Source organism: Porites lutea, chromosome 2, assembly GCF_958299795.1.
Source record: "Porites lutea chromosome 2, jaPorLute2.1, whole genome shotgun sequence".
Classification (NCBI taxonomy): domain Eukaryota; kingdom Metazoa; phylum Cnidaria; class Anthozoa; order Scleractinia; family Poritidae; genus Porites; species Porites lutea.
The window spans coordinates 15,454,497-15,467,069 of NC_133202.1; the positions used below are offsets into that span (position 1 = coordinate 15,454,497).

At 40.3% G+C, this 12,573-nt stretch overlaps 1 protein-coding gene across 1 annotated transcript in view; it reads left to right on the top strand.

Annotated features, from left to right (window-relative positions):
- LOC140925694 (uncharacterized) overlaps positions 1-12,573 on the top strand; it is a 32,384-nt gene extending 19,811 nt beyond the window's left edge. The window contains exons 8-13 of the mRNA XM_073375593.1: positions 2,444-2,618; positions 4,665-4,872; positions 9,225-9,486; positions 10,482-10,785; positions 11,473-11,693; positions 11,934-12,573. Coding sequence (XP_073231694.1) covers positions 2,444-2,618; positions 4,665-4,872; positions 9,225-9,486; positions 10,482-10,785; positions 11,473-11,693; positions 11,934-12,225 — 1,462 coding nt within the window. The 3' untranslated portion in view covers positions 12,226-12,573. The remainder of the gene's footprint in view (positions 1-2,443; positions 2,619-4,664; positions 4,873-9,224; positions 9,487-10,481; positions 10,786-11,472; positions 11,694-11,933) is intronic.

The window sequence follows — 12,573 nt, forward strand, 5'->3', positions numbered from 1 at the left end:
CTAATTTTCTTTCCTTGCTCGCTTCTCTATTTCGCTGCCTTTTTTCTCTCCGTTTCTGACTCTTTTCCAGTCTCTTCTCTTCTTGGGCTGTTCATTATCTGGCTCCTGTCTTTGTCGAGCTTTGTCTAACCGCCGCTGTTTCACCTTGACAACGAGGCTATTCTCCAATGAAAACTCAACAATCGGGCGACGATCGGCGCAAAATATGTCTGGAGTTTTATTGGTTGCGCGCAGGGCTGCCAAAGCGTCGTTGTGATTGGCAAACTCCACTTAACCATATCCCATAGATCGTCCGCGGCCCGAACTGTCCACGCGATCTTTGCTGCGAATTATCAGCACCTTCTTGACAACTGCATTTCGTCCTGCCACGGTGCTGAAAATTTCTTTAAGCCGTTTATCGTCAACATTGAGAAGAAGGTTCCGCACGCAAAGCCTAAAGCCAAAGAGTAGAAACATTTTGTTCTTACTAAAAAGCAAACAACGCGATCAGTGGTTTGTTAAGTACAGGTTGATTTCTACTGACGCGTTTTTGGTTACGCACATTAACGCACGTTAATTTTAATCACGTAAATAAAATGGAGGCAAGATAAACATTAGATGACTATAACAAAGTCAGATTACAGTATTGCAAAAGCTACTTGAATTTATATCACTGATTCCTTTTTAAATTAATTGTTTAAAATAATTTTAAATATATTAATCATTGCTTATTTTCAACAATCAGTAGGATTAATTATTCCGGAGACAAGTTTGTCTCTCAATTCAAAGCAAGATGATATTGCTGGTTTTCAGCGTCACGCCATTCAAAATAAATCAAAATCAAAATCAAGACCATTCGACAGATTAAGTCCAGAATCTGGGAAATGAAAGGAGGTAAATATACAAAGACCCTCGCCAAGATTTGGGTCGAGGGAATGATTCGTATACGAGATATCCGAGGAAATGTTTTACCCAAATTTATAGAGCTTTGTATGGAGACGCCATGTTGGAACTCATCCGGATGAGCTCCAACATGGCAGACGGAAACCAACAGAAACATCTGTTACCGAGTTTTGCTACAAAAGCGTGAATTTACTCCTAGAGAAACTCATAAACATTAAAGTGATACTTTTTCTAATACTTGAACTGTTTGGATAGCAAAATTCCTCGAAAAAAGTCACTTTTTTAACCCAAATGACAGCTCTCTCGGGCGTCATGTAAATTCTGCGTCACGCAAAAGCTTAGAGAATCAAGCCTACTCTATTGCAAAACCATAAGAACCCTTTTGAAGCGAAAATTTCTTTGAAAATTAGTTTTCAGCTGCCCTTATACACCATGAAAGTAAAATCTCAGTAGGATCGATAGTTTTGTAGTTTGAATTTTAGTGACGTCATGTGAAAACCAACAATAAATGAAATGAATTGGAAGCGTTTGCTTGAGAAGAGTTAGTTGACCTTGGGCCTTGATCCTGTAATCATCTTCTTCAACATTCTGCACAGTATTGAGTATTCTACTTGGCCGGCTTCTCGTATTTGCTCCGATGATGGCACAACATGGGGTTGTTGACTTGAAATCAGATCAGATCAAGTTTATCATACAATGTCTGTTTTACGTTGAATAATTAATTTTTTCCCGGGGGGTACTCCCTATAATGTCCTATACACTGAGGTTCGGCCAGAAAGGAGTACGTACTTATTTCAGGGAAGGGATTTCACCAGATGAAGTATATAAAGGGTAGCGAAACCTGTCATTTCCGTCGCTAAAAAGACCTAAAGGGGCTAATAGAAAAGAGAAAATTTGCTGGTTTTGTGATTTTTTCATATTTTCAAGACAGTGAATTCACAGCAATTGAAGAGGATGCAATGTTCTAGACCAGGTATGTGACAGGGGTAGCATTTGTCAATAGAAGGTATATGAAAGGAATGCCTTTTCTGTCAAAAGGGGTGTATAAAAGGATATGGGGTGAGACCTCGGCGAGGTTGGGGGGAGGGGAGCCTCCCCGTATAAAACTTTGTTGAGTACCCTCCGGGAATTATTCATTCTTAACCCATTTTTTTAATCACTTTTCTTTTTGTTGTTCTGAGGTTTTTGCTCACGGGAATTCCTGAATAACGTTTCTTTTTTCCCAAACGGGATAGGCATGGCAGTGGTATGGTTTTCTCGTACTTTCGATCATGAACAGAGAATTGGCTGCGAGTTGCCTGCCTCAAATTGCGCTGAAATCACAGGGTCTTTACACGTGAAGTTTTTTGTCGCGCGACAAGTGCCCGATATAATAATGGCCGGCCTCCAGCTTGATGGATCGCTACCTGTTTCCTGAATGGCTACAAGCCATGGTTGTTAAAGCACGTTCAGAAAAAAATATATTGAGCCCTTTTTTAAAGGGAACTGTCTCTTTTCCTCGTATTTGTTAGAAATGGTATGTAATTACGAGCTTCACCTAACAGATTGTTACCCAATTTAGGACATTTGGAAGGTTGGCATTAAAAGATCGAGGATCAACTATTAAGCGGAAGTACCTAAACCTTGCGTCCTCCTTCTTTAAAAGAAGGTTACGTGCTGTTGTTTGTTCATTTTACGCGATTATGGCCCAAAGAAACCCCAGTGAGAAGAGTTACTTGACCTTGGACCTTGATTCTGTAATCTTCTTCTTCAACATTCTGCAATTAAAAATCCTTGAGTATTCTACTTGGCCTGCTTCTCGTATTGCCTCCAATAGCACAACATGGGCTTGTTGACTTGAAATCAGATCAGATCAAGTTTATCCTCTAATGTATGTTTTATGTTGAATATAGAGGATATTACATGGCCGCGCGGAGATACAAAATTTCTCTTCGAGTGTTGAAAAATATTTCACTCGTTCGCTGCGCTCACTCGTGAAATATTTTTTCCAACACGAGAAGAGAAATTTCGTATCTCCAAGCGACCATGTAATATTCTATTTATTATATAAACACCAATGAAATGCCGAACCATTTTACTTTAAACGTAATTTGGTCTGAAAGGTGCGGTTTATCATGAAGCCATAGCAATGGTGATATTTTCACATGTGAAGATAACATGTTATTTTCTAGCCTGTGAACAGGCCTTTTTCCCCAAACAGAGAGCCTGTTCACAGGCTAGTTATTTTCACATGTGAAGATATCAAGTTTTCGCGCGAAAGCTCACTTGGTATTTCATTGGTGTTTATACAATACAATTAATTATTTCCAGGGGGGGGGGGGGGTACTCCCCATAATGTCCTATACACCGAGGCTCGGCCCGAAAGGAGTACGTACCTTTATCAGGGTGGGGATTTCACCAGTTGAAGTATATAAAGGGTAGCCAAACCTGTTATTTCCGTCGGTTAAAAGACCTAAAAGGGCTAATAGAAAAGAGACAATTTCCTGAAGGTATATGAAAGGAGTACTTTTTCTGTCAAAAAGGGTGTATAAAAGGATAAAGGGTGAGACCTTGGGGGGGGGGGGGGCGGGGGGGAAAGAGCCTCCCTGTATAAAACATGTTGAGTACCCTCCAGGAATTATTCATACTGAAACCATTTCTTTTATCACTTTTCTTTTTTTTGTTCTGAGGTTTTTGCTTACGGGAATTCCTAAATAACGTTGCTTTTTACCTAAACGGGATAGCTGCATGGTAGTGGTATGGTTTTCTCGTACCTTCGATCATGAACAGAGAATTGGCTGCGAGTTGCATGCGTCAAATTGCGCTCATATCACAGGGTCTTTACACGTGAAGTTTTGTCGCGCGACAAGTGCCCGATATAATAATGACCGGCCTCCAGCTTGTTGGATTGCTATCTGTTGACTACAAGCCATGTTGGTCAAAGCACGTTCAGAAAAAAATATATTGAGCCCTTTTTTAAAGAGAACTGTCACTTTTCCTCGTCTTTGTTAGAAATGGTATGTAATTACGAGCTTCACCTAACAGATTGTTACCCAACTAAGGACATTTGGAAGGTTGACACTGAAAGATCGACAATCAACTATTAAGCGGAAGTACCTAAACCTTGCGTTCTCCCTCTTTAAAAAAGGTTACGTGCTGTTATTTGTTCATTTTACTCGATTACTGCCTAAAGAAATCCCGCCGTGACCGGATGCTAAGCTATTTTCTTGAATAATAGGGAGCTTAAGCAACTGCGACGACAACTTCAAAACTGGCAATGGGTTTAATGATCAAAACAACAGCTCTGCACGTGCATAACGCTTTTTAGTACATTCTTTGACGTCCACTGCCCGATTACGACGTGAAACCTCCTACTTTGACGTTTTATGGAGGACGAGGACATACGACGACGAATCGGCTCCTTCCTCTTTTTGAACCTGAGTAAAATCCTTACGAATTCAACTCCAAGAAAGGTCGCCTGCATGTGACATTTTTAGCGGGTCCAAAGTAGACGCGATTAAGTTTGAAAGAAGGAAAATTCATTTTTTAGCGACGTTTTTGCTGCCGTCGTCGTCGTTGCTTAAGGTCCCTATTATCAACCTGGTTCAAGCGATAAATCCACTTCCTGTCAATACCGTTTCAAGACGTTTCAGCGTAATTTGTACTAGAACATGTCTCTTATTGGTGCACCCGCTTTGACGAGGAGAAAACACATTTGATGGGATTACTGTGTGTCACGGCTGTAAGGGTTATAATGATATAAAAGGCACTTGCTAGGCCATGCTATTTGACACGAAGATTAGTCACAAAACATGGAGCATTTCGCTTCCTTTATCGTGTGTACTCTTTTGCTGTTGAACGTGTATTGCACTGAGGGTAGTTCAACAAGCCAGCAACAATGTTCTGTTCGAAACGTGTGCAATGTATTCCATAACGTCTCGAACAGGCAAGATCGTTTGGAGAAGAAGGTTAAAGAACACAGCGCGATACTTGGCGGTCGCTGTGATGAAGGTAAGGCTAATGAGCATTTAGCAGTTTTTTTGGGTCAAATCCACTAATAAAAAAATCTCTAGCGCGGTGAAAGTTCCTAGAGTGAAACTCATGCACCACGTGGCGGCATCTCTCGTATACAGGCAAGCAAAAGGGAATTTAGGGTAGCTTTCTTGCGCTGCAGGCGACCCGCGCATAGCAGGCATTAGGGACTGGGGAGGGGTAACTCTTTTACATGAATTATTTCATATATACTAACATCATTTCACTCCTCACGGGAGATATGAACTCAATAAATTGACCTCGCTCCCAATGTGTGGCTTTATAGCTCAGTTGGTAGAGCAACGCACTGGTAACGCGGTTCGAATCCCGTTGAAGCCCTGATTTTTTTCAGGCTTCTTCTTTCCAATTGCTTAAATTGGAAAATTTACTGCGATGATCATTCTTCACTTTCATCTTTTACATACCTCGTTTAGAACTTTGCATCTCTTTTAACTGCTGTAAATGTATTGTCTTTTAAATACGAATGAAATCCCTTTTCTTTTATATACCTGGGGACTAAAAAAGGGACCGTTTTCGGGCGGAGCATCCCCGTATAGGCCATCATAGGAAGTACCTCTCCGGGCATTAGGGCTGAGCCCATTGAAAATTGTTGCATTGAAGGGTCCTTCCAGAGCGCAATATGCGAAGGCTGTGGGTTTTAGTTTCCTTAGCCGGCGAAAACAGACGTTTCTCAGCGGCAATGAACGAGGAGAAACGTCTGTTACAGGCTATAATTTCTCTTTCAAATAATTTTCTTGGCTGTGGGAGAAAATATTTGGAAGTTTATAAAAGTTCTGGTGGATTTTCACCGTCGCGTAATTTTTCACACCGTAAATTCAGTATGCGCGTAAATAAAATAGAGGCAATTAAATGTATAAAAGGAAGAAGCAGCTTGTTGCTGTAAAACAAAGCAATCAGGAAAAAAAGAAACTGTAAATTTGACTCGGTTCCTAATGTTATGAACTGAGTCAAATGTAGAGGGATTTGTATGGAGTCATCGGAGCATAACTGGGCTAATATCTCAGAGACAATTGCCCTGAAATGCTAGTTTTTCATGAAGTAGGCCTCCTGGATGTTGTTCTTTCAGAATATCCTTACAAATCCCATAATTTCACATTTTTTTTTTGTGACTTCACACTTTGGTTGTGATATTTTGGTGGAAAACATTTTTAAAGTTATAGGTGGAGATAACGTTTTAGTATTAATTGTATATTGTTGAATCTAAGTCAAGCATTTCACCATTTACAGCTATTTACTTTGTCGGGTTCATATAGTGACAAGTAGAATTCATGTAAAAATCTAAAATAAAACATGACAGGACGTTGCTCTTTACTCTAAGGTTTCAGTTGGCCAAATATAATTTGTTGATTAGTATTGTAAATATTGTTAATAAATTTTCTAAACTTTCTTAAATTATTCAACATTGATTTTAAAATAAATGAGTGCCGTTTGACAGATCAGTTAGCGTCGGCCTAAGAACATCCACATAGCCGCGTGCACAGGACATTCAACTCACTATATTTACAGCGCAGCTCAGTAGTGGCGAACCAGTTTAAAATTCTCTCCAGACAAGCCTCTGGGATTGTATCGAGGATCATAAAGACAGGGACTAGTAGATCTTCAGTTTCAGCCTTCATCCTGTCTCCTCAGGGTGCCGATGCACCGCTTTTGGAATGTGTGTCTGGCGCAAAACCGCGTTGATATGCCTGTTGTATAATTAGAAATGATTACATGGAGAACAAAAGAAGAAAATTTCCTATCGGCTTCTTCGTGGTTGGATTTCAAAACAGCTACATCGAGGACAGGACCTGAAAGGAAAATTCCTTTTAATTTGAACAACCACCAGATACGACGATTGTAGTGTTAGCGGCTGCTTGTGCGATACATTCGTCTAAGAGAGTCGAAGACGGTGCTAAATCCGTTTTATTGTCTGTTAGTGCAATAAATACTTGCAATGGAGCCTTCTTTGAGCTCCGACTTCTTGTTGTTGCTTGTTAGTGGATTGTCTCTGATAACGATCGAATAACACAACGATCCCCTATGAGCCTAACCTTCCCTTTATTACAAAGTTTACGTGGCAGCTCAAAAAGCCTCCGAATTAATGGTTTGCTTTTTCTGGATTTGCATAAGTTGTACGAAAGAAATTAGCCAGATCGATGAACAAAGCAGCATTTCCTTGAAGTGTGATTGACTACGGGCACTTGGCTTTCTCTGTCAGAAAGTCTGCTAAAAAAGACTTGTTTCCCATTTGCATGTTGTGGCTCATGATTTCTGCGAAAGGCAGTGTCACTGGCATTAACTGATGTTTTAATATGGCGTGTATTTTTACCTCGCCCCTCAATTCATAAGCTGTGACTAGGCAACATAACATTCTCTTGTCTACGTGTAGAACTAGAACTTTTAACTTTGTAATGCCGTTCTTCTTTTCCGTCTGAAGAAAGTAGCCTCCTTAACATTCCACAAATTTTCAACCTCAGTGTGTCCCTTCAATTAGAACAACTTGGACAAAGGACTGCTCAATTTCCGAGGTCATCACCGGCAGGATTTTTTTGGTCTGAGAGAAGAGCATCCCAAAGTTTTGTAGTGAAGTGCATTTGCAGCTTCATTATCTTGCTCTTGTCTCTTCCTGGCACTCTTTCTTATGGATCAAGTGGTCCGCATAGTGGTGAATGTTAAATAAAACGACATCGTTGATGTTTGCGCACCAATATGGAAACCCAGGTGGAGGATAGAACCCATCTGCTAAGCACGGAACAAGTTTTCTTGATAAAGACAATGCCACCACTCATCATCTAGTCAGATCTAGCCACTTCTGGACACCCTTTGTCTTGTCATTAGTTTTCACCATTAAATTACCCGTAAACGTTTTTATCACAACGTGCTTGGTAAAGGAACAGGAAGGTTTTGCAGTTACCACAAAGACGTGTTATGGACGATGTTGAAAGGGTTGCATGTTTTGAATTGCAGCGTTTTGTTAATACAATTAGTACATTTGTTCCTCAAAAAGTAACTGAACCAAAAATAAGCATTCTATATCGAAGGGCGTGGTCATTTGTCTAGGGACGGCTTAATATGCGTAGAAACAGCATAAAAATCTGTCAGAATTTTTCTTAACCCATTCGCTCCTGGAGATTTTGCCGAAAAACGCGTTTTGAAGCTAGTGGAGTGGTTTTCTGGTCACTGTCGTGCTATAAAGAGCTAAAACTTACCACAAACCGGTTTACAGGTCGTACACTTCGCGGCCTTCTGATCCAGATGCAAAATATCAGCTTGCGAAGTTCGGGCATGCGTAGAAAGCAAAATTTCGAGAATTGTTTTTGGGTTTAAAAGTGACACAGCAGTCTTGACTTTTACTTTTCACTTTCTCTCCTCCCTTCTTTTTTCGCTTTTGTTGCCTCATTTTTTTTTCTCTTGCTGGGCATTTAGTAGGCTTCATTTTGGTGGCAAGAGTTTTTAGGAAAGCTTTTAGGATCTTAGGATTAGGTGAAAGGAAAGGTAGGTGAGCAATGGAACAAGATTTTCATGCAGATTTTCAGGTCCATGTCACGTGGTTTTTTGCTTCTTTCTCCGGTGTCCTCGACTGAATTGTGCTCATTCTGGTATGGTTTGACAGATCTCTTCACTCTGCATAAGTTAGCGAAGAAAGTTGTCCTTGACCGTTAAAACTGATGACGTCACAAAGGGTAGAAAGGACCTGGATCCGCACGGGCGGTTACGGGCGGTTCAGGGGCGAATGGGTTAATTATCTTTACAGTACAACTTATCACAAATTTAAAGCGCTTCTGGTTATATGTAACTTAAAATTGTTAAAGGAGAAAACTCCTTTTTTTGGATAATAACGTCATAATAATAAAATGCCCTAAAATACCATCTTAACACAAGAATTGAGCTTGGCAACAAATGATTTTGGAAATCAGGGTACTCGAGTTAGTAAGAAAAGGATATGTTGCCAAAATCAGACAAAAATGCCGGTGGGTGTTTCATTTTAGTTCCCTGTGTACCCGACCACAACAAAAACAGGATATACCGGTAAGTCAAATAAAATAGTAAATTGTTTGGTAAACGGCCCTGTACTTCAGGTAAGACGTTTAGTGACTATTCTGTGACTTAATGGCTCTTTCCAATTCGTTCCAAATTAAACCTTTTGGTAATTTTACACTAAAACCTTGCAAAATTTAGTATCTGCCGATCGATCTGAATGTCTCAGGCGGACTACTATGTCTTCCACTTAGGGACAAACGAGTATAGACTAAAAATGAAGGAAACTCAAGCTAAGAATAATGTAGACTTAGTTTCTTATTAAAAATATGTACTTTCTTTTCTTATCCCAGATGGTAGCAAGTTTTCGGCTTCTGCTGTAGTACAATGCGCAAGCATGGTAAAATCTATTAAAGACAACCACTTCACGCTGGATGCCAGGAACCCAGGGTCAGGTATGTGTAGAGCACTTTCTCATCCAACTGACGAAACACAGGCTTATAGCGTGTCAGCGGAACTTCTGAACCAGATGGGTTGGAGCGGAATAAACAGCGGACATCCTGGACTACTGTACAACGCTTTCGATGAAAACAACTTTGACTTTGTTTACTTCCGGTGAGTTTGGTCTATTATGAAATAATAAAATCCAACTAGTGCTCTATTATCAATGCTGCATTCTGATTGGCTGAGCTACTACTAGGCTATATGTTATAGCCCACTAGCAGCGAAAAGCGCCGGCTTTGAAAACCAAAATAATAGCGGCTGAATCGTGTTTGACTAGTTAAAGTTGTTTTGTCTCGATATTTTTGACCAACTAGTTGGATTTTTCTAAAACAATTATTCGGCCTCATGGGCTATTGACTCGGAGCCCATTCGGGCTCGAGGAATAATTGTTAAATATTTTTTTGTCTAACTTTTAATCTAATGAGGTGAACGTTAACAGAGTCGCAGGATACAAAGTAAGGAATACTGACTGATATGTAATCGTCAATCAGAGTATTAGAATATTTTATCACATAACCTACATTTAGCAAACAAAACATATAAGCTTGAGAGGTCCATTGCACAGTCCTCTTGACAACATGAGTGCACGAATACCGTGTGGCACGAAATTTTTGCGGGAGTTAATTTTTGCCGATTGGCGATTTTTTGTGTTTTGCCAGTTTGCGATTAGGACAGTTTGGTTTTTCGTGCTGCGAATTGCTTTTTGCTATTTTCAGAAAGTACCCCGCAGTACCCAGCATTGACAATTTTTTCCTTTGTAATTGAGTACGTGCAATAGAAATACATATTTTCAAACCACGAACTAGTATTTCATTGTATACCGTTTTGTTTCTGAAAGAAAGAGACAAGTTGTAATTGAACAGGCACGATTTCTTAGCACTGAATTTTTGTGTAGCGAATTTAAGTTACAGAAAATTTACTCTGGAATACATTGGGAGGAAAAATGTTTGCGGTTTGTTTTTTACCGATCGCTGAAAAAATCCCGAAGAATTAGAACCTACAAAGATTTCGTGCCCCACGATAGGTAAAGTACACCGTAGTTAAGAGAGACGAGATCGTCTATTTTTAACGTTGATTTTCTTATGCTCTTATTCAAAATGAATTAGACCGCACTCGGCCAGCGGATGTTACCAGACAGGGTACATGGCCAATGGAAAGTTGAATTTCGTAAAGAGTTCCGCGTGTCCTAATGGACCTCCAAAGGGTGGTGTATGGTTCCCAGTCTCGGTCACGGTGCACGGTCAAGACGTACAAGTGTACCACAGTGGAGTCCTGGTGGCGTCCGTCAAGTCCCATTTTGCTCCAAGGGCCTGGGGAGGAGTGTTCACTTTCCTTGGTTACAAAAATGTGATCCTCTTCAGGAAGTTTAAAGTTGCGCCTCAAACGCTCGTTACTAAAAGATGCAAAAAGGTAGTGTCAAACCTCGACATCACCAAAGCAGTACTTGACATCGATCATTCGATGACAATGGCCGTTTTCACATTAGAGACGGATAATCCATCTGCAAAATCCGTCAAAATTGACGGATGAACAGATGGACAAAGTCAGGCGGATTGTTCATCCAAAATTAAAACCGTTCCATTTTCAAATTAAGTCGTATTATCTGTCTGGAGCGAATTATTCAACCGATAACCCGTCTCAGACGGATAATCCGTCTCCAGAGTGAAAACGGCCAATGTGAGAAATAATTCTCATCAGCGACTTCAGTTTTACAAAAATTCTAAAGCAACCTAACTTTGCTTGACGAGAATTCCTCGAGTCGACCATAAATTGACTCATAATATAACGTGTTCTCCGAACTTTATATTTCTTTCACTCTAGAATATTCGGTATCACCATCTTTACCAAAGTTAAAACCACAATAGCTTTTTGCAAGAGCCATAATGGCTCTTGCTTTTTCCAAGTTGTCGGTTTTAGACCAATCTCCTTAAGGGTTGAAATAAACTCTCCGTCACTTCCAAATTAATATTCGTAAGGGGTTCCCCTTCTTTTTTATATGGGAGTCCATCCCCCTTCCCTGGGGGGTGGCTGGTGAAGGGGCATTTTAACACTTGATTTTCCTACGCGAAATCTTGTTCATCTAACGGATATACGCAGGTTGATGAGCTACCAGGATACACTAAAGTGGATGCTGCCCACGGACGTTGGCCGCAGGATGGCTTCTGTCAAGTAGCTTACCTTAGAGACAGCAGTACATCAAGTTACCAGCTCTCAGTCGATATGTACAACTTCATTGGAAGTGGAAGAGTCAACTTTGGTCATCCAGGAGTGTTTTTAAACGCTGAAGATCAAGATAACTATGACTTCGTCTATTTCAGGTTTGTTGAGATTTAAGAGGCTGCTGTCACTGTTTTGATTTCAAACCTGAGCGATCCTGCAAAACCTTTTTACGACCAGTTCCGTTTACGGAAATGATTTCGGAGAATTAGAACTCTGAAGATGGGGAGTGCTATAAGCTGACATGTTGTTGTGAATGAGTTATGTTGTATTTAAGCCTTTTACCTCAGTTTTTAGTCGCATTTGCTTAATTTTATGTATTGTTTCTTTTTATTTCCCAGGCCTCATTCATCCAGCTTATGTTTTCAGACGGGTTACGTTTACAAAGGTCAACCAAAATTTGACGGAGCAAAGTCCGCCTCTTGCCCAGACGGTCCCCCCAAGGGAGCAGAATGGTTCAACATCAGGGTGGTAGTGTCGAATTCCACACCTGCCGGGGAAGTGAAGGTCTACCTCAAAGGCACATTGGTGACGTCATTCAACCCGCGCTATCCAATCAGAAAACGTGGTGGTATCTTGGTTGCCAATGGTTACAACAATGTGGTGTATTACAAGAACTTTAAGTTTTTGTAAAGCAGTCAGTGTTTCTTCAATTTAACAAAAGGCTATTTATATAAAGCAAAGAAAACATTGGACTAGATTTATAGCTCGTTTATCACTTAATAACTTTCTATTCTCAAATATACTTTTTCTGCTTATCTCATAGTCAAGATAACCTGAGATCAGGCTCAATTTTCGTTTCGCATTGTAAATCAACATTTCGGCGGGCAAGGCGAAACGAAAAGAGAGCCCAATTTTTAGCGGTAGTAGCCACAGGCGGCCCAGACGAAGTATGTGTCAAATGAATATATTAATATTCATATAGACAAAATATGAGTCGTCGAAACTCCCATGAACCAAAATAGTCCAAAAGTCAAAATA